General features: G+C 49.9%; 1 protein-coding gene across 4 annotated transcripts; it reads left to right on the top strand.

The window, feature by feature from the left end:
- Positions 1-750: 750 nt before the first annotated feature.
- On the top strand, positions 751-20,455 carry YBX1 (Y-box binding protein 1). Of its 4 annotated transcripts, none has more exons than XM_021096922.2 (8): positions 751-1,055; positions 1,727-1,790; positions 12,712-12,745; positions 15,359-15,448; positions 15,748-16,050; positions 16,163-16,245; positions 19,277-19,544; positions 20,072-20,455. In XM_021096922.2, the coding sequence occupies exons 1-7, from the start codon at positions 890-892 to the stop codon at positions 19,509-19,511; spliced, it is 975 nt and encodes a 324-aa protein (XP_020952581.2). In that variant the 5' UTR covers positions 751-889; the 3' UTR covers positions 19,512-19,544; positions 20,072-20,455. The 4 variants fall into 4 exon arrangements, with proteins under 4 accessions (XP_020952581.2, XP_084821615.1, XP_084821617.1 ...); XM_084965489.1 differs by having other exon boundaries at positions 20,067-20,455; XM_084965491.1 differs by lacking the exon at positions 15,359-15,448.
- The last annotated feature ends 306 nt before the right edge of the window (positions 20,456-20,761 follow it).

Genomic DNA, 20,761 nt, shown 5'->3' with positions numbered 1-20,761 from the left:
ATGTGAATACCTAACAAGACAGTCCTCCTAAGCCTGGTCTGATAGATCGGAAGGCAGATCCCCGCGGAATACCCCCCCCCCCGCGCCCTCGTTATGCTGAGCAGGGGCTGCCCGAGAACAGAGCTTGCGTGGTCCCTCCAAGGTGACTGCTTCCCCGTAAACGGACGCTCTTTGAGTGCATACGTTTAGGTCTGTTCCAGAAACCCTCGGCTGTGCAGCGAGTACATAGCCGTTGTAGAAAAAACCGCTCTATTTGCAGTAAAGGGCTGAGGTCACAAGGACCATATTTGGAGCTGGCTGGGAGGGAGGCCTTCTCTCCGTACGGAGCTAAGGTGTCGCTGGGCCCCCTTCCAAGCCCCCGGGTCAGGCCGGGTAATCCGGGCTCAGACATCCGGCGGTGCCTTTCCCTCGGCCACCCCACAGCCCCAGACTTGGGCCCGCCCGCCGCGGCTGCAGCCTCGTGAAAGTCACGTTCTCTCTGCCCGTCTTCTCCGGCACTCTATGGTTCTCGTGGTGACTCTACTCTAATTCTAGTTCCGGTCTCTATGGCGGCAGCGGAGGCAGGAACGGCTGTAGGTCGGCCGAATTAGCCACCTAAGAGCCAATGAGAACGGAGAAGTGATAGAGAGCTAGCCAATAGGAGCCAGGAGATTGGGTCAGGTGGTGAGATTGACAGCAGTGCTGGCCAGTGAGCAATGCTTAGGGCGGGTCGATGGCAGGGCTTATCCCGCCCGTCCCGCCATTCTCGCTAGTTCGATCGGTAGCGGGAGCGGAGAGCGGACCCCAGAGAGCCCTGAGCAGCCCCACCGCCGCCGCCGGCCTAGTTACCATCACACCCCGGGAGGAGCCGCAGCTGCCGCAGCCGGCCCCAGTCACCATCACCGCAACCATGAGCAGCGAGGCCGAGACCCAGCAGCCGCCTGCCGCCCCCCCCGCCGCCCCCGCCCTCAGCGCTGCCGACACCAAGCCCGGCACGACGGGCAGCGGCGCAGGGAGCGGCGGCCCGGGCGGCCTCACATCGGCGGCGCCTGCCGGCGGGGACAAGAAGGTCATCGGTGAGGGCCGGACGCGGACGGGGGGGTGGGGCAGGAGGGAAGCCTGGCGGCGGAACCGTTACCCGGAGTGGGGCGAGCCGGCGGGCGCGCGGCCGGCGGGGGCCGACTCGGCGGCGCGCGGACGCCCCTCCCCCAGGCCCCCCCACCCGCGCCCTCGCGGACTCGGCCCGCCCGGTCCGCGTGCCCGGCCTGCGCGCGCGCGCGCCTTCTCCCGCGCCCCCTGCGGACCCCGCGCGGCCGCGCGCCCCTCCCCTTGGGCGGCCGCGCGCCGCCGACCGCGTGTGCGGCGGGGTCCCTCCCCTCCGCGCCCGCCTGCCGGCCGCGTGCGCTCGAGCTCGCCCGCCGTTGTTCCGTTCCCCACCCGCTCCCTTCCGCGTGTGCCCGGAGGGCGCGGCGCGCCGCCTACGCAGGCCGGAGTGGGCCGGGCGGCCTCCCTCCTCACGTGCTCGCCGCCGCGCCCGTCCGCCCGCGGCCCCCGCGCACACCCAGCTCGGGCCCGCGCTCCGGGCCTGCCCCCGGGCCTCCGCCGCGGCGGGCTCCTCCACGTGGGCCGCGCGGAGAAGGGCCGTCAGGTGGCCGCCGCGGGGAGCGCGGGCCCCCGGTGCTGAAGCGTGGCGGGGTTCAGCAAGGATGGCTGGTAACCGTGGGCTTCCTTTTTTTCTTCCCTGCAGCAACGAAGGTTTTGGGAACAGTAAAATGGTTCAATGTAAGAAACGGATATGGTTTCATCAACAGGTGAGCTGACCGCCGCCGAAGCCTCGTCTTCTCCCGCATGCGGTGCCCCATCTGGAGGCTCGCGGGCCGGCCGCCTCGGGCCTTTCACTCGGGGGGTTGGTTTCGCTCGGGGACGGAAGGGACTGGTTGATCTCGAGGTGGCCTTTGCTGGGCAGCTGGACGTTAAGCTAAAGCTTGTTTGAAAGGCGCAAAGCGCGTTGGGGGCGCGCGGGCTGCGCCTGTCGGCTCGGAGCCACTCGGGGCACAGGGAGCCAGCGGGGACCCGCGGTGGGTCGGGAGGCTCCGGCCCACCGCCTTCTGATGCTCGCCGTCCACCGAACGGGCCGGGAACGGGGCGCTGGGAGGACGGGCCGCTCCGTCTCGTGTGGCTGGGTCGCCAGCGGCCGCTTCGCGGTGTGACAGCGCGCGGGGCGCCTCGCCCGGGGGGTGCGGCCTTTGTTCCCCGTCCCATCGGCGCCGGCCGAGACGCCTCGGGTGCACGTCGCGTCCGACCTGGCTGACCGCAGCGTCGCCTGGCCTTGCCCAGACCCCGACGTCGGGAAGACTGGGGCCCCTCTCGGCGGCCACTTCTCCCACTCTGTCGCCCCCGAGGGAGCCCGTTAAGGCTGTGCCCGTAGTTTGGGGGAGCGGCCTCCGGCCGCGGGCGACGCTGGGCTTCGTCCCGGAGGCCGAGCGACAGAGCGCCGCCCGGGGGGAATCCCGAGGCGGGCGGGCGGCGGCGGCCGCGGCGGTGTCCCCGCCCCGCGCCCTCGGGTCCCCGGCGGCCGGCGGCGCGTCCAAGATGGCCGCCGGGGCTGCCCCCGGCCCGGGCGGCAGGTGCCCGCCGTCGCCGGGCGTCCCTGCAGAAGGCGTGGGACCGCTGGAGCCCAGGGTTTTAAGGGCGGGCGCGCCCGGTGTTTGCTCCTGCGGCGGGCACGGCGGACGGCAGCCCAGTGGGCAAGCTCAGGCTCGGCCGTGGAGTGGTGGTGTGGAGATGCTGGGCGCAAACGGGATGGCAACCATTTGGTGGTCTCTCTTCCACGTTGGCAGTTGTAGGGAATGTTTTGTTTCTCCAGAATGTTGAGGAATTTTCCGTCTGCTCCTGCACTGCCTTTGTGACAGGCCAAGGCCGCGTTTTCTCATCAGTTGTTGATAATAGGTCGCTAGTGAGGAAGGAAGAGAGTGCTTTGGTGCCTGCATTTATTTGACCACTTTTCAAGGGATCTCTGAATTTGTTAGCATTTCCATCTTAATCTGATTCTCCTCACTTGCTTCACCCTTAAACCGGTGCCTTTCAAATTTAAGTGTTTACCTTGCGAGAGTAAAAATGCACATTCTTGAGTTCTTCCTTCCCAGCGCGGATTCATTAGGTCTGGGGTGCATTTTTAAGGAGGAATCCAGATGATTTTGGTTTGCGGGCCTTGAGAAACACTGCTTTTGGCTCTTGAGGCCATGTAATGAAAGGGTATCACGGGTATGCACCTTAGGAGGGACTGTGATTTGCAGTCTTCAGTAGTTTGTGCTTTAAAAATTGCACCAGGAGCTTTGTATTTGGTTGCATTTTATTAGATGGGCCCTACTCTTGAGGTAAGCAGTCCGTATCCAAGACAAATCTAGTTTTTCACATATTCTAAATTGTGTGTGTGTGTGTGTGAGATGCAGTTCCTTGACTGTATCTCTTGTGACTCGCAATCCACTCCCTTGGTCATCCTACAGGACAAGTCAAATTAAGTTGACTTTTGATAATCCTTTGTTCGGACTGTCTTAAGCTCAACTTGTTTGTCGAACTAACTGGTTCAGATGTGCTTTATATTTATAAACTGGTCATTTCAGTGATTCAGAGACTTTTGAACAAGACACTGTGAAACCTAAGCAATTAAATCCAAGAGAGGGTTGCCTTGCTTCAGGGAACTGCAGTTCTGGAAGCTGGCAGTTGGTTGGGTTAGGGAGGGAGGCACCTGGCTTTCCAGAAGAGGTGTGCATGTGTGTGTCTGGGGAAGGACGCAGTGCCTGGAAAGATTCGTGTAGCTCTAATTTGAACTTTGGAATTCCATGAATTAAATATTCAGGGTTTTTATAATTAAGATACGTTTTTAATGTGGAATTTTCTTTCAAAGAAATGTATTCTCATTGTAAACATCTATTTCAACATAAATTATTGTCTGTGATAATTGTAGACTTATTACATGATTCTAAGGCTTTTTTCTTGATGGTTTTACTGTGTAAAAGGTGCTAAAGAAGAGCTTAGAGCTTTTAAAATGGCAAAAGGTTGGCTTTATTTTGTTAGGCTACGTAGTCTAGGAATTCATGGTTTTTTTGTGCTATGTCTGCAGAAAGATATTGGATTCTGTAACTAGAGGGGTTTATTAACCACCCCCCAAAATTTCATTTTGTGATGAAAAACTTCGCTCAGAACTGTTGAAGATGTCGGTAGAAGGGTGCCCTGGGGTCAGTGGTTTCAGGGCTGGCTTTTCCGTTTTAAATCAAGAAACCCAGTTTTCTCTTTTGCTTCCAGGTGTTGAAGATGCATCCGTGCTCATCAAATTCATGAAAGATGTCATGAATCAGCAGCTGTGTCTTAATAGGACACAAATCCTGTACAGTGATCAGGATAGGCATACTTTTCTGTTACCCAGAGTACTTAAATGCTAAATTAGGGAGCTGGGCGCAAAGAGAATCATGTAGAGAAGAGGTCTCAACCCGGTGACCTACCTGACCCAGCGTATCATCTTTTTTTGTCTTTTGGTTTTTTTGCCATTTCTTTGGGCCGCTCCCACGGCATATGGAGGTTCCCAGGCTAGGGGTTGAATCGGAGCTGTAGCCACCGGCCTACGCCAGAGCCACAGCAACGTGGGATCCGAGCCGCGTCTGCAACCTACACCACAGCTCACGGCAACGCCGGATCCTTAACCCACTGAGCAAGGGCAGGGACCGAACCCGCAACCTTGTGGTTCCTAGTCGGACTCGCGAACCACTGCGCCACGACGGGAACTCCCGGAGTATCTTCTAAAGAACTCTCTTTTAGCTTGAGGGCCTCTAGTCCCGTGTAAGTAAAAACAGCTGGTCCTGCGTGTTTTAACTGCCCGTAAAGGAGGCACGCGTTCTCCCTTTACCTGTCAGACTTGGGCTCTCCTCTTGCTGACTTCCTTTGCTGTCTAGCCTCAGTGTACACCTGTGATCTAGGATGGTGCCTACTATCCATCAGACGAGCCAGGGAGAGGCTTAGCTGTCCCTCCTTACAAAAATGCTTGCTGTGGCTGTCAGGTGTGGTCTCCCTTTGGGAATGGCGTGCTGCCTGCTGGGGGTTCTGTATGTATGTAAGTGGTGAGAGTGACTTCTTTCGTGACATTTACAAGTACATTACGTTACAATTCACTGGTACAGCTGCATTGTAGGTGAAAAAAGTAGGTTGATATCTGTCAGTTATTTATGCCAGAAACTGTTGTAAATGCTTTAAATGAACTAGCTCCTTTAATTATTCTGAGGCACAGAGAAATTGAGTGATGCCCAGAAAGTAAGTGTAGCTAGTGAGTTTGGGCACTGACTGCCTCTCCACTCTGAGAACAGACCCCAGTCTTCAGTGTGGCGGTGTCCTCGTGGCTCCAGGTAATTGGGGGTTCTGGCCATTGAACGGTTCTTAAATGGTCTCTAGCCTGTCGCTAGAGCTCCTGTATGTTGACGACTCATTCCCCAAATTTGGAAAGCTTCTACTCTTGATGACCTGTTCCGTGAAGTTAGAGATTGCTGTAAGGCAGGTCTAGTTGACTGTGCAGATTGTCTGTTGAAGGGCTTGCCTAATACCTAATGTTGAGAGGCAGTTAAGGAAATTGCAGGAGAGACTGTTAGACCTTGATCTTTAAACTCATTATTCATGTGTGTGTGTGTGTGTGTGTGTGTGTGTGTGTGTGTGTGCGCGCGCGCGCGAAGATGTGAGAGAGAAGGTAGATTTGGTTGGAGAAAGCATGGGTTGGAGGTAGGGGGACACATGCAGAAAGAGACAGAGACGGCAAGAGTGTTGTTTTCTGTTTATGGCCTGTGAACCAAGAATAGGCTTTGCCTGTTTAATGCATTGTTGCAAACAGCAACAGTCTGTAGGATACTGCAAGGCCTAAAACACTACCTGGTTGTTTTTTGTTGGGGGTTTTGGCTGCTCCTGCAGCATGCGAAGCTTTCCAGGGATCAAACACCACAGCAGCAACCCTAGCTGCTGCAGTGACAACACCCGGTCCTTAACCTGCAACACCACAAGGGACCTCCCTATTTGGATGTTAATTTTAAAAATTTGTAGACTTGTGGAAAGATAATTGCCAGGTGTCTTGGGCCTTTAAAGTTGTGATAGCTCTATTGCATGGTATGAACCAAAAACAGTCCGAGGGGGGAGTCCCCTTGGTGCTGCAGCGGGTTAAGGATTGGCAGACATTGTCACTGCAGCAGCTTGGGTGGCTGCCTTGGTGTGGGTTCAGTCCATGACCCAGGAGCTTCCACATGCTGTGAGCTCAGCCAACAACAGCAACAAAATCTTAGAGTCTATGATGTAAATGATCAAGTGCCGTGGCGCTAGGGAAGCCCCGAAGATTTGGTGATGTGCTAAGGGAGGGGACAAAGGTGGAATGGAAGAGGGTGGAGGCATAAAAAGACATTTGATTGACTGGTTGACGTTGAGTCTGGCAGTCTTTTTAAAAAGCACTGTGTGTTAGTTGGTTTCTTCAGAACTGAGGTTCTTAAGACAGTGGCTTATATATACACAGGATGATTTGGGATTGATGCTTGTGCTGGTTGTTAGGCCCTGATCTTGGATTGGCCAGAGGTCATTCCTGTTCACCAAGAACTTGTCATCTTAAAAATCTAGAATGGTGAACTTAGTGTATTTTACCTTCTGTTTTTCTGACACTGGGGCAGTAATTGCCGAATTGCCTCTCCTCCAGTCTTAGCCCTTGAGAGCATCTACAGTCTGGCTTACCCAAGGCACGAAGGTGGGAGATAATGTGGGAAAGAAGAGTGCTGGGTGGGAGGAGCTTTTTTAATAGAGCAGGAAAGTAGGGTTTGTGATCTTTCAGCCGCAAGACTGGGAAATTGGTGCCTGGATTCTTTGAGTTATGGAACATACAGATGCTAAATCCTGGAGTTTGTTTTTATTATAACTAGGATTTTAGCTTTATGCAGTTGGGCAACTTAGACCATTAATGTTTTAATGGGGTGGTAATCTTAAGATAACTGCATAAGAGCATTTAGCAATGGATAGATAAGCTTATATATGGTAGGTGTCATTTACAGCGGTGTTATGGATTGGCAAAAAATGTTTTCTGGATTTTGAGGATATCTTAAGGCTTTTAATCTGGGTAGACTTGGTAGCATAGGGGTCTTTAAAATGTTGCAGAATTCCTTCCTTTTTTTTATTTATTTATTTATTTATTTTTGCCTTTTCTAGGGCTGCTCCTGCGGCGTATGGAAGTTCCCAGGCTAGGGGTCCAATCGGAGCTGTTGCTGATGGCCTTTGCCTGAGCCACAGCAACACAGGATCCGAGCCGCGTCTGTGATCTGCACCACAGCTCACGGCAACGCCAGATCCTTAACCCACTGAGCAAGGCCAGGGATCGAACCTGCAACCTCATGGTTCCTAGTCGGATTCGTTTCCGCTGCGCCACGACGGGAACTCCTCTTTGGCATTCTCTTTAAAAAAAAAAAGTATCCCCTTGTTTCCTTCATCCTTTAGCCATCTTTGTAATTTCTTTTTCCTTGAAGTTACTGATGTGTTATTTGCTGAATAAAGGCAGTATACGTCTAGATAGGTGAGAAAACCTGTGTTTTCATTAGAAATTTTTCAGTAGTAAATAATGCCCTATTAACAGCAGGAGCTGGAGTAAAAGAATACAGGAAAAGGAGGGCAGCTGACTGCAGGGGAATGGGAGGAGCAGTGGTGTGTGACACATGGGCTGACACTCTTTAGAACATCGTTTGTGTGTGCTGTCCACAACAGCAGTAGACAGGCGTAGCTACTGCACGTCTTGGAAACTGATTTTTAAATGTTGATTTGCGTTCTGAAACATACTCAGTTTTAGTGCTTATTCTGAACAGTTTGAGCATACGGATCTACTTCAGAAGGGAAAATAGAGGTCAGATTATGAAGGCTGTTAGTACAAAAGGAGTGTAAAATGCCTCAGTTACTGTGTTGACCGTTGAAATGGTCAAACCAGCTTTGCTTTCACTTTTTATCGTGGTTACTAGAAGACAAACTGGGATGCTTGGTTTACGAATAAAGCAGTTTGCCCAAGGTCATGTAGTTAGTAATAGGGTAGCCAGGATTTTAACCTTGGCTCCAGTGGTTCTGGTAAAAGATGCTTTTAACCATTGTGTTTCATATACCACCTTGCCCCCCCCTCCCCCGCAAGAGTAACTCATCTGCTGCGTTAGATGGAATGTGGTGGCCTTCTAGCTAGACATCCTTGAGGATAGGTCTTGTCATTATCAGCCCAGTGCCTTGTGGTCGGTTAAAACGATTAAGATTGAATAAATAATATGGAAGGTCTTTTGGCCTCACGTGGAATGTGGGTGTTCCTGGGCCAAAGGTCCAGCCTGTGCCACAGCAGCACCCACACTGCCGTATTAATGATGCCAGAGCCTTAACTCTGCTGCATCACAAGGGAACTTCAAAGAACAGAATTTCAGAAAAGTTAAAAGCGGCAGTAATTTTGCATTTGACTTTGAAAGCTGGTTAGTGTTAAGTGAACAGGAGGCACTCAATAAATATTTTGAAATTGAGCGCCTACCGTGTTCCTGAAGTTTGCTGGGTGCTGGGCAAAAGAATGACGTTCTCCGCGCTGACATTGCTCCAGAGAGTCGGAGCTCATGCTTGTCCTAGTCTCTCACCTTCCACCTTCAGTGAAGTAGGTTAAGGCAGAAGCGTGCCTCGTGGGTCTCGGGGCGCACCGCAGAAGGTAAGGAGCCTGCTGGGGAGGCCTCCACTCCCTCCTCGTTGCATTACTTCAGTGGGTGACTGTGAACACATGCTTCCCGGGGTGTTTGGTCATATTTTAATTGCTGCTTTGCCCTCTTCAGTAAGATCTGTCGGAGCCGTGGCATGCCATTTTTCCAGTGTTAGTGTAGATCAGAGATCAACAGATCCACCCACAACTATTTTTATCCGGCTTGTGAGCAGAGAATGATTCTCACCTTTTTTTCAAGTGTTGAGGGAGGCGAGGGGGCATTTGTGGCAGAGTCCTGGCCTAATCGCATGGACTAACTTTGTCCTACAGATAAGGGTGTAGGGATGCTTGTTATGTGTTGTCCTCTTCAGAAATTGGAGAGACCATATGCTGCGACCTACCTCTAAAGCTGAAATGTAAAGATTTCCAAGCTGGTCCGCTTTGAGTTCTCAACAGGGTGAGACTGGGGCCTGTGGGGTCACATTCCACCATTGTAAGTAGGCGACCGCAGGATTTCGTTTCCTAGTTGGCAGAGTGGGTAAGTGATGTAATAGCACGACCTCAGGATTGTGAGGATTGGTGCAATACGGCGAAGGCGCTTGGCGCAGTGTCTGGAGCTTAACCCCTCAGCACTGTAGACAGTTAAGGTCTTCCTTGGTGTGTGTGCATGTGTGTCTTTTTAGGGCCGCACCTGCAGCATGTGGAAGTTCCCAGGCTAGGGGTCACGTCGGAGTTTTCGTTACCACTGAACCACCGCTGAGGGAACTCCCAAGTTTTCCTCATTTTTGGGGTGAAGAAAAAGACCGGGGGGCGGGGGGCAGCTTTCCTAGGTTACGCAGTTGTTAGAGGCCAAGGACTGCAAGTTAAGTTTTTCGTGTTGGTTTTTCCTTGCACCAGCTTTTCAGTCCTAAGTTGCAACTAGCTAGATTTAGTGTATCCGTACCATAGTATTCTGTCTTGGTTAAAACAATTTTTTCTGGCCACGCGTGAGGCAAGTGGAAGCTCTCAGGCCAGGGGTCCAACCTGCGTCGCCTGAGCAGCTGCGGTTACTGACAATGCCGAATCCTTAACCCACTGCACCACGAGATGACTCCCCCAAACATTTTTTATCTATTGAATTTCTCCCTAATACCTACATGTCCTCTGGCCGTTATAGATTCTCTTGTAGGCTGGTTTAGTGTCACCAGAATAAAATGAGTATTAGATTGTCTGTTGTGACATCATTGGTGAGCATACCAGTTTCTCAGTAGCCGTGTTGTGCCCAGAAGGTATCTCCATAAGCTCTTTTCCAGGAGGTGGCACTTTCTTGTGTAGCTGTGCCTGTGTTATACTATTTTTAAGAAGGTTTGCATAAATAACTGCTTTTATTTTTATTGTGGTGTAGCATGTTCAGTCTAACTGCTTATTTGCCACCACATTCAGAAGAACGATGTACTGGCTACCCAGATACATTAGTATCTGGCCTTATCATCAGTAATGAAAAATTCCTCCCATGGAAATGGCATTTTTAGTAAATTTGATGCATATTTAAAACTGTAAGATAGTAATATCAAAACTCAAATAATACATGTACTTACGTGAAAGTCCAGTATCAAATATCATGTATTTTGTCGTCTAGCAAGTCTTACGCCCTTCACCCCCATTAATGGAAGCAGAGCCCCTTGACTTTGGAACAACCCTTATAGCTTGAAATGCAGTCATTTTGGAGATGAAAGCTAATTGATGGTGGCTCTGGAACTGTTTTTGTGATGTGTGTGGATTTATTTGACAGACATTGTGACCAACCATTAATTCCTAGGAGTTTCTAATATTCAGGCAGCTTATAAAGTCAGTTTTCACTCACATGCTTTGGGTAGCTTTTGCAGTATTCCTGAGTGTGTGTGTGTGTGTGTGTGTGTGTGTGTGTGTTTTAAAGATTTAAAATTAATCCTGTTTCAGTGAATTAAATGTCCTCATGATAATCCAAACTGGGGGTTCTTTGGTGCATAAATGGCTGTCTGGATCAGCAAGGAGCCCGAGTCCATAAACCCGTCAGTCTAGTTCATTGTAACCTTTGTTCCTTTTGCCATTAAACACTAGAACTGCTATTGAGCCCTTTCTCAACTCTGACCGACAGTGAATAGGGTGGGGTAAGTCTGTAAAGGTCTAGAAACCTCTCTCTCTCCCGGTGGGCGTTTTTGCTCATGGTATTACCACCTTACCCCAACCTCCTGTCTAAAATTCAAATCAGTCTCCACTGCCCTCACTTTTGACATCTCTTTATCCACAAGGTTTTGCCTTATTACTTCAAGAGCAGTATTCCGCATACGCTCTGTAAACTAGCCTCTTAGTCCAGTTCTGTTAATGAACTTCCGGAGTAGCTTTCATAACCGCCTGGACTCCTCCTGGCTTCAGACTATACGAGACAGCAGCGCTTTTTTTGGTTGGTTGGTTTTGGGCCCTGTGTGCAGTAGCTTGGCACGGGGTCTCCGTCCCAGACTGGGGATTGAACCGGGGCTGCAGTGGTGAAAGCGCCAAATCCTACCTACCTGACCGTCGGGCAGCCTCAGCAGCCACTTTCTAACATGTGCTAAGTCACTGCGTCTTACGTCCTCTTCATAAGCGCCTTTGCTGGCTTTTCTCGCTGCGCGATTTCGCCCCGTTCATCCTCCCTCTCGGCCGCAGCCGTGTTCTCCAGCCAGTTTGAATGTCAGTTGCCTTGAATTTGCTGGGTGGTGAGTTTTGCCCACATCCATGACCGGCCTCGCCGTCTGGAACATCTTGCTCATTTTCTGGTAAACCCCTTTATTATTTAGGGGAAGTGTTGCTTCCTTTAACAACTCCTTTAAAAGTCCTAAAGCACGTGTTTCGGCCGTGTGTGTTTCGCGCAGACAGGCTGATGGTGGGTGGGAGGTGGTGTCTCAGGTGCCGTGGAAAGGGCTTGTGTGTGTGCCAGTCAAGAGGTGCTTCCGCTCCACGTCCTCAGTTTTCCCGTGAGGGGCTCCTGCATGGCACTTGCTCTGTGGATGGTATCGACACAGACCGTGCTCATCTCTGTGCTTCCTTGTGATCTTGTCCCCTTTTTATTATTGTTATTCAAGTTATTTTTTTGTTAGAGTATAGTTGATTGACAGTGTTGGGTCAATTTCTGCTGTACAACAGAGACCCAGCAGATAATATAAGTGTGTGTGTGTGTGTGTGTGTGTGTACGTACATACATACATACACACATGCCTATACATTCTTATATTATCTTCCATTATGGTCCTTTTTTTAAAATTACTTTTAAGAGCAGGTTCGGTTCATGGCACAGTTGAGCAGAAAATAAATAGCTCCCTATATATACTCCAGGCCCCTGCATAGCATCCCCGTGACCTGCCCTGCTCTCCTGCCCCGGAGGATGGAAGTTGGTCAGTCTGCCTTGACACATCATCATCACCCAAGTCCACATGGAGGGCTCACTCCCGGCGGCGGCGGCGGCGGCGGCGGGCATTTCTTGTGGGGGCGTGGTTGGGGGTTGTGTTTATGGTCCTCACAGGAAGTTGGGAATTAGAGGTGCTGAAGAGGAAGTGATTGGGATAAAATGAGAAAGAAGGAAGCAGTTCCTAGGTTAATTACTCAGTGGAAGTGGGTGTGTTCTTGATCTCGTCTGCCCCAGTTGGTAAACCAACCCTGCAGTAGACACTGGAGTGGCTTGTGCTGGAGTGGTGTTGATACTTAGTGGCATGAGAAGTGGCAGAGTACATGTGGCTCGTCACTTCTCTTAATGGCTTAAGTAGGTCGCTTTTATTATTTCTTTGTCTTTTTTTTTTTTTTTAAATCCTTCTAGTAGATAGGCAATTGTTGGCAAATGCTTAGTCTTTAAAGCAGAAATTGTTGTGGCTTACTGATTTCGTTGTTTAATTTCCTAATGACTGGTAGGCAGGCAGCCAGAAAGTCTCTAAAAAGAGGAGGAGGTGCACACACATACTCTTAAATCTTGGGTGACATGAAGCGGAGTGCTCCATTCTAACCGTGTTCACCGTGGTTGTGTCTTACAGGAATGACACCAAGGAAGACGTATTTGTACACCAGGTGAGTGCCCGTGTGGATGTTTATACTTCTGGCTCAAGGCTTGTGAGAGGAAAAGGGTGGATGTCTTCTCAACTGCTGTTGGTAGCAAAAAGGTTAAGTGCAACTCCTGAACAGTTTGGTTCCCACGGGAAGAGTGGTGGCGCAGCTTAAACGTGTGCTCGGAAACGTTGTGTTGGTTCACCTAATTGAAATAGGTGTTCCAGCTGGTGTTTTGTTAACAGCGATCGCCTTTGAAAATGTTGACTCTATTCACCTCATGATACTGTATTTTCAGATCTGGTTTAAGATGAACTGAAAGTCTCCATTAATCTAAACCTAAACTAATGATGTTGCTGTAGATACACAGAAACTTCCACAAGATGTCCTCGGATGCCACTAGGTTTAACCTCTGATAAGAAGTAATCAGGGGCGGGGGCCCCAAGCCGCAAACACAGTAACCTGCCTGGTGAAAACCAGCAAGGGTAGCCTTAGGTCTTTCGGTTTATTCCACAGCACTTTGAAAAAAGCGATTACCTAAGAAATGTTTTTACCTTTGGAGAATTTTTAGATTGGTTTCAGTGTTTTGAGAGGAGAAAACTAACATAGGGCAGGTGCCACGTGCTGGACTTTCTCCACAAGTGCCATTTAAGGAAAATGTTTTGGAAAGTGCTTGAACATTAAGAAATTTATCGTTAAAGTAAGTCACTGCCACCTGAACACTCACGCCTCAACCTTCATATTATAGGCTCCATAGAACTTAATCATCCTTACAAGTATGCAGGGGTAGGAAAACGTTTACAAATGTGTGCTTGTGTGCCCTGTAGTCTTTTCGCTAAGACTGCTGAATACCGTCAGCTTGTATTGAAAATCATCTGAAGAACTTTTTAGCCCCTTTATTATATGATAATGTGTACATCAAAAGACATAAAGTCAAGTTCCACACTCACCCCTTTATTCAAACAGGTGTGAGCTTGTCTGGCCGCACACGTCCTAGGAAGGGGTGTGTTAGGTTTTGTAGCTCTGGAAGTGTCCTGCACAGCACCCCATGGTGATCAAGGGGGAGGCCCCGCCGATTTCTTGGTCCATCCAAAACCCTGCCCAGTCATCACCAGGGCAGCTATAAGTATGGCAGCACTTGCGTTCTAGACATGAACGCGGGACTGCTCGGGCAGAATGTTCGATTACAACAAATGTTTGCTTTGTAACATTGAAGACCAGTGCTTAACCTGTTGCTTACTTCCCTTCTGCACATTCAGAGGAATTTGCAGACTTGGGCACAGAGACAACAAGGCTTGCAGTCTTGCTGCCTGTCAGCAGTGCTAAAGGGTGTGGGGAGATAGGGGAGGGCATTGAAGATGCTGACCAAAGTAAGAAATTTGGGACTTGACTTCTGCTATCCCCTGTGACTGCAGGTAATTGATTGAGTTTTATGAAAGGTACGAAAACTTTGTGACAGTTTAGATGACAGATGAGATCAATTATTTGGCTCCACGCATGTCATCCACTTGTACCAGCCTACAAGGGGTCACCAAGATGCTTTCCTCTTTATTTGTAAGTGGTTTCAACATTTGGTTGTGTCTTAGGACTTTGGCTGCTCAGGTCTTGGTGGTGTATCAAGGAGACTGCCGTTCTGGGCAACTTAGCTAAATTGGCTTCAGATTTGTTGGCTGTCCCGCCTCCTCTGGAGTGGAAATGCATGAGCGGTCCCGTAATGGCTACTGCTGTGAGGTAGTAGAGTGCATATGGGATTTGGAGTCCCAAGACCTGGATTTAGAAAAGTCCACCCGCCTCCACTTATTAGCTGTGTGACCTTGGGCAAGTCACCTAACTTTTTAAAAGCCCGTTTTATTCGCCTTAGAAGAGGAGTCACAATCCCTCCCCTCGTCTGTCCTAACGAGATTAAACGTGGGCAACACTGGAAGAACTGCCCCAAGTCTTCTAAATGCGAGGCGTTACTCTTCCCTTGACTTTGTCATCGCAGTCGGGATGGGAGAGTTGCCGTGTTCTGGGCGGTAATAACCAGCTGTCCCAGGCAGTCGGAATATAAAAAGTGGCATAGTTAACTCATGTGAATTGCATTTCCATGAAGTATTACCACAGACAGGTCGGAAGGATTTTGGTTGACATTTGTAATTGAGTTTGATAGGGTTACACAGGGGCAAAGTTGATTGGGTCGACTTGGAAGCATGCAAAACTAAACTCGCCTGTCGTCTAAACTGGCCCTGTGTGGGGCTAGCTTTTACTATTAAGTGCAGTCTTTGGGGATAGATGGATATCCTCATTTTGTTCAAAGGTATATAATAATGCTTTTGCAGAAGCATTTTAAAAATACATATATATATATATATATATACGCACACATGTAGTTGTGTCTGTCTTGAGTGTTAAATTACTTGCTCTAGTTTGGAAAATAGCAGTAAAATGCTGGGGGCCTTGTAAGATCAGAGTATATTTTGGTTGAGGTTGGGGGTAGCATTGGTCCCTGTTTTCCTAAATTTATTGACGATTTGGTCTTATGTAAAGCTAATTTTAAGTGTATATCCAAGCTAAAATAATATTGACTCTGGTACATTTTAAATGAAAAAGCACATTATTCTCCCCTGTTAATCTATTTTTGGAATGTGATATTACTAGACTGCCATAAAGAAGAATAACCCCAGGAAGTACCTTCGCAGTGTAGGAGATGGAGAGACTGTGGAGTTTGATGTTGTTGAAGGAGAAAAGGTGAGGATGCTTTTTGTGTAAAGGTTTGACTTGAGTATGGCAATGTTTTGGAGGCCCCAGCCATTAGGATGGTGGCTCTAACGTGGATGGATGGGTCAGGCGACCACGCGAACGCAGGCGCATCAAGCCTAATGTGCTGGCTGCAGTTAGAGGGCTATCTCTTCAGAAGAGCGAGGAGCCAATACTTAATCATTCCTGTGCACCCCTGGCCACGTAGACCCTTTGTTACTTGCTTTGTGGGACTTGTGGAAAGTGTGCTTAATTCCATTGTCGTTGTCACTGTGTGGCGGCTTTTGTAGGGTGCGGAGGCAGCAAACGTTACAGGCCCTGGTGGAGTTCCAGTGCAAGGCAGTAAATATGCAGCAGACCGTAACCATTATAGACGCTATCCACGTCGCAGGGGTCCTCCACGCAATTACCAGCAGAATTACCAGAATAGTGAGAGTGGGGAAAAGAACGAGGGATCAGAGAGTGCTCCCGAAGGCCAGGCCCAACAGCGCCGGCCCTACCGCAGGCGAAGGTTCCCACCTTACTACATGCGGAGACCCTATGGGCGTCGACCACAGTATTCCAACCCTCCTGTGCAGGGAGAAGTGATGGAGGTGAGTACGGGTCTCCTCGGTTTTCACTGCTGTTGTCTGCAGCCTTTTATCGGGGTGCGTTTTTCCTCCGACATTACCGGTCCAATGGGCTTGATTTCCGTTGTCTGTGCAGGGTGCTGACAACCAGGGTGCAGGAGAACAAGGTAGACCAGTGAGACAGAATGTGTACCGGGGCTACAGACCACGCTTCCGCAGGTAAGGCTTCTCGCCAGGATTTCCCAGGCGTGTGTCAGGACCCAGCAGCAGCATGCTGCTTCTGCAGGCCTTTTCAGCCGTTGTCTGTTCATACTTAGAGTTTCTTTCATCAGATGCCTAAGAGGTGAACCCAAAATCATTTATCTTTGAGAATGTGTTCTTTGCTGGCACTGGTTGAAAACAGCAGTCGACTGTATGCAGTTGGTGGTGATGGTGTATTTCTCTGTTGAGGGTGTGGAATTTGGAATTGTCTGTCCTTGAGCCCGTGTAAGAAGAGTAGTTTAAACTGCATTGGCTCATGTGGTTGGGGGGAGAAAGGCTATTAAGGCAAACGTTACCTTTTCAGCTTTAGGAGCATCCGAATTGCACAGTATCATAAAGAATCAACAGGCTTACCTCTGAGGTGGCGTGATTTCTCATCAATCACTGTCCACTTTAAGTATTTGCTTTTTTGTTGTTACTTCCAAGTTGGAAAGTGAAATCACTCCTAGAAATTTTATGGTTTGGGGGGAGAACCCAGTTACAGAATAGCATTAACCAGTCAACCCACCTACTTCGGTTAGAGAATCCTTTATAACGGGAGAGATGTAGAGTATAGAGTAATTGGGGAAGAGCTCCATGAGCCAGGCGTGTTTAATAGATACATGTAGTACTGAGACAGTAGATAACTCGTTGAAAATACTGCCGACAATGACAGTGTCCGTTTTGCATTGTGTTAAATGTTTATCTGTGGTAGGGATAAATGTTCTAAGATTGGCTCTTGTAGTCTATCCATTTAAATTCCAAGCGTAGGAATTCCTGATGTGGTGCAGCAGAAAAGAATCCGAGTAGGAGCCATGAGGTTGTGGGTTCGATCTCTGGCCTTGCTCGGTGGGTTAAGGATCCAGCGTTGCCCTGCGATGTGGTGTAGGTCGCAGGCGCGGCTCGGATCTGGCGTGGCTGTGGTGTAGGCGTAGGCGGGTAGCTGTAGCTCTGAGTAGACGTGGAGCCTGGGAACCTCCATATGCCTCAGGTGCGGCCCTGAAAAGCAAAATAAGTAAATAAATTTATTTCAAGCACAGAATCCTTTTGGTTAACTTTTGTTACTGTAGAGCTGCTTGAATTTTCTACCTGGTTTCATTGGTGTCCTTAAAAATAGCACTTGAATCTTCGCTGAGTGCGGCAGTTTTACTGTTTGTCTTTTGCTCTAGGTTAGCCTCACTGGTCTCGTTTGAATGAACAGACTAGTTTGACAGCGGCAGGTGATGGCCGTGGTGACACCTGGAAGGTTATGAGGAGGAGTCTTATCAATCAGCCAGTACAGGGCTTTCCCAGCGATTTAAACAGAATCGTTGTTGGCTGTTGGAATGAGTAGTAAATGACACACCCTACTTGTTGTCCAAGGGATGAAATTCTGATTGGTGTTAGGTCCAAGAGCAACTCGTGAGAAATCTTAGGCCAGAGTGGCAGGAGTTTGGCTAAAAGGACACAAATGAAGTGGCCGGAAGGGAAAACGTGTCATCAAGAAAGGGTTTTGTTTGAGAAACAAGCGCATATTTACAGCGTGGGAAATGCAGTGAAAGAGCGTCCCTGCCAGGGAGTCACGGCCGGAACTCTCTTCAGTTGGAGTGAGGTTCGGCCTGCGCAGTGGGTTGACCTTGGGCTAGAGGAGCCACAGGTGTTTGCTGTGTGGGCGCCAGTGTTGGTGAGGTGAAAGGAGAGCGGGGAAGAGATGCGTTTGGCACAGAGGTGTGAGTCTGTCTCTCTGGAAGAGACAGAGGGGAAGTCAAGTAAGAGAGTCTCGTCGTCTCAGAAGTGGGTCCACCCAGCATCGTCGTGGGTTTCCAGCCACTTGGAGCAGCAGCCTCAGATTAGGCAGAGCTGGATGTGTTTCGCGTTTCTCTGCGCAAGTGAGGATATGCTGGGTTGGGTGTTGGTAAAAATGATTGATGGTAGGCTTTATACTGGGTTTAGAGGGGGAAAGGGTTAAGGAAGAGTGAGGGCAGAATAAGTGGTCGTTAGAACTAGAGATGGGAAAGGAGACTCCCGGTGGGTACCGACCAGGAAAGTAAGGGGCGATGGGGTGGTGGGTGCCTGAATTTGAGAAGGCCATGGCGGCGAACAGCTGGATGAGCTCCCAATAAGAGCTCGTTATTGGGACTGTCATAATTACAGCAGGAAGAGGAGAGTAAATAGCAATTGAGAGCCTGGGGTTTAAGAATTGACTAAGAAGCCACAGCGACAGGGCTGGGGCGGCCACCCCTTAACGGCTGCAGGGGGAGCCAGGGCAGTTTTGCCGAAGACTAGTCATGATTTCTGAGAAAATGTGCAGGAAGGGTTTCAGGAGAAGAGGTGGCGGTGGGGGCTGAGGGGGGAGGTGGGAGACGGGAGGGTTAGAGGTGGGAAATGGAGAGTGTGGGTCTCCATAGGAAGTCGGGCTTGTCGGGTTTACGAAGGGCATGATGGTGATCTGACGAGCTGTGACCAGGGATGGCGCAAAGGCCAAGAAACATCACTTACTGTTTGGTTTCTCCACTTGTTTTTAATGCCACACCCACGGCACGTGGAAGTTCCCACGCTGGGGGTCCATTCGGAGCTGCAGCTGCCAGCCTGTGCTGCAGCAGCTCAGGATCCGAGCCCCGTCGTGGCAACGCCAGATCCTAACCCGGTGGGCGAGGCCAGGCATTAAACCCACATCTTCATGGGTACCGGTCAGGTTCATTACCACTGAGCCACGACGGGAACACCCTCGCTTTTTAGACGATAGTCAAAGTGGTGGTGGTGGTGGCGGCCGCCCACCGTCATCCTTCCACGGCTGGCTTTGCGGTAGGTTGTACTGTGGGCAGACGCTTGCTAGACTGAACTTAGTCGCAGGTGGTTTACCGTTTACAGCGTCCTTATTCTCGGTTTGTGAAAGAAGAGCCCAGTGTGCTCGTGTGACATTGCTAAACTGCCTGTGGGCCACTTGAACAGAAAGGCCAGGTCAGTTAACACTGTGGGTGGGTTCAGCGAGACAGGCTTTATCATCGCAAGTTTGCACCATTCACTCCAGGGGCCCTCCTCGCCAAAGACAACCCCGAGAGGACGGCAATGAAGAGGACAAGGAAAATCAAGGAGACGAGACCCAGGGTCAGCAGCCACCTCAACGTCGGTACCGCCGCAACTTCAATTACCGGCGCAGACGCCCAGAAAACCCTAAACCACAAGATGGCAAAGAGACAAAAGCAGCCGATCCACCAGCTGAGAATTCGTCCGCTCCCGAGGCTGAGCAGGGCGGGGCTGAGTAAACGCCGGCTTTTACCATCTCTACCATCATCCGGGTGCGTAGGCCTGCGGGGCCCTCTGCTCTCCGGGCAGCCGCCAGTGGGGTCCAGTAATGAAAGGGGGCAAACCCGTGGTACTTCTGGGGTTTTCCCTCTGCGCTCTTTTCCGAGTGTCACAGTGTCATCCGGGGAGTTTCCATCGTGGCTCAGCAGGTTAGGAGCCCGACTAGTATCCCTGAGGAGGCGGGGTCAATCCCTGGCCTCCCTCAGTGGGTTAAGGCTCCTGCATTGCTGTGGCTGAACGTAGATGGGCAACTCTGCAGCTCCGCCTCAACCCCTGGCCCAGGAACTTGCATACACCGCAGGTGCGGCCCTAAATTGAAAAAGAAAAAGCCAAAGGTCATCCAGAACCTACCATGACAACTCTTGGCACACAGCAGTGTCCACCCCTGTTATGAAACACTGTCTTAAGGATTTGTGAACACCTTCCCTGTGTAGCTAGTGTGGTCTGGTTTGCTGTACTGAGACAGAATTCCGATGAACTGTGCAAAATAGTGAAAACGTTTTCTTCTTTTGCAGTTTAGTCATCCACCAAGAAGACTGAATATGAAATTCCAGCAATAAGAAATGAACAAAAGATTGGAGCTGAAGACCTTAAGTGCTTGCTTTTTGCCTGTTGACCAGATAACTAGAACTATCTGCATTATCTATGCAGCATGGGGTTTTTATTATTTTTACCTAAAGATGTCTCTTTTTGGTAATGACAAACGTGTTTTTTAAAAAAAAAAAAAAAGGCCTGGTTTTTCTCAATACACCTTTAAAGGTTTTTAAATTGTTTCATATCTGGTCAAGTTGAGATTTTTAAGAACCTCATTTTTAATTTGTAATAAAAGTTTACAGCTTGATTTTTTCAAAAAAAAAAAAAGTCAACAAACTGCAAGCACCTGTTAATAAAGGTCTTAAATAATTGTCTTTGTGTATTTCTGCCTGTTTCACGTTAGTTTATAAATCCTCAGCTGGCCGTAGAGCCCCTCCAGCTTAAACCTGTCTGCAGGTAGGTGGGACTCAATGGTACGTCCTTGGGGAAATGGTTAACGGGTGTAGGGGGCGTGCCCGTGGGCTACACAGAAAACGAGGGGGAGCCAGGGTTTACCGTGGTCCCGGCCGCTTTCCCTTCCGTGGCTTCCTTTCACTAGGAGGCTGTGGTGAGGAGAGGGCCTGCTCCGGGGGAGACTTAGTAGGACACTAGCTCCCGGGTGCCACCTACTTAGGCC

This window comes from Sus scrofa, chromosome 6 (assembly GCF_054392235.1).
Source record: "Sus scrofa isolate SSC_HxYL_T2T_F1_AM1 chromosome 6, Sscrofa_HxYL_maternal_Yorkshire_Landrace_v2.0, whole genome shotgun sequence".
NCBI lineage: Eukaryota > Metazoa > Chordata > Mammalia > Artiodactyla > Suidae > Sus > Sus scrofa.
The sequence above is the reverse complement of the archived record's forward strand: the minus strand, read 5'-3'. Positions and strand labels throughout refer to the sequence as shown.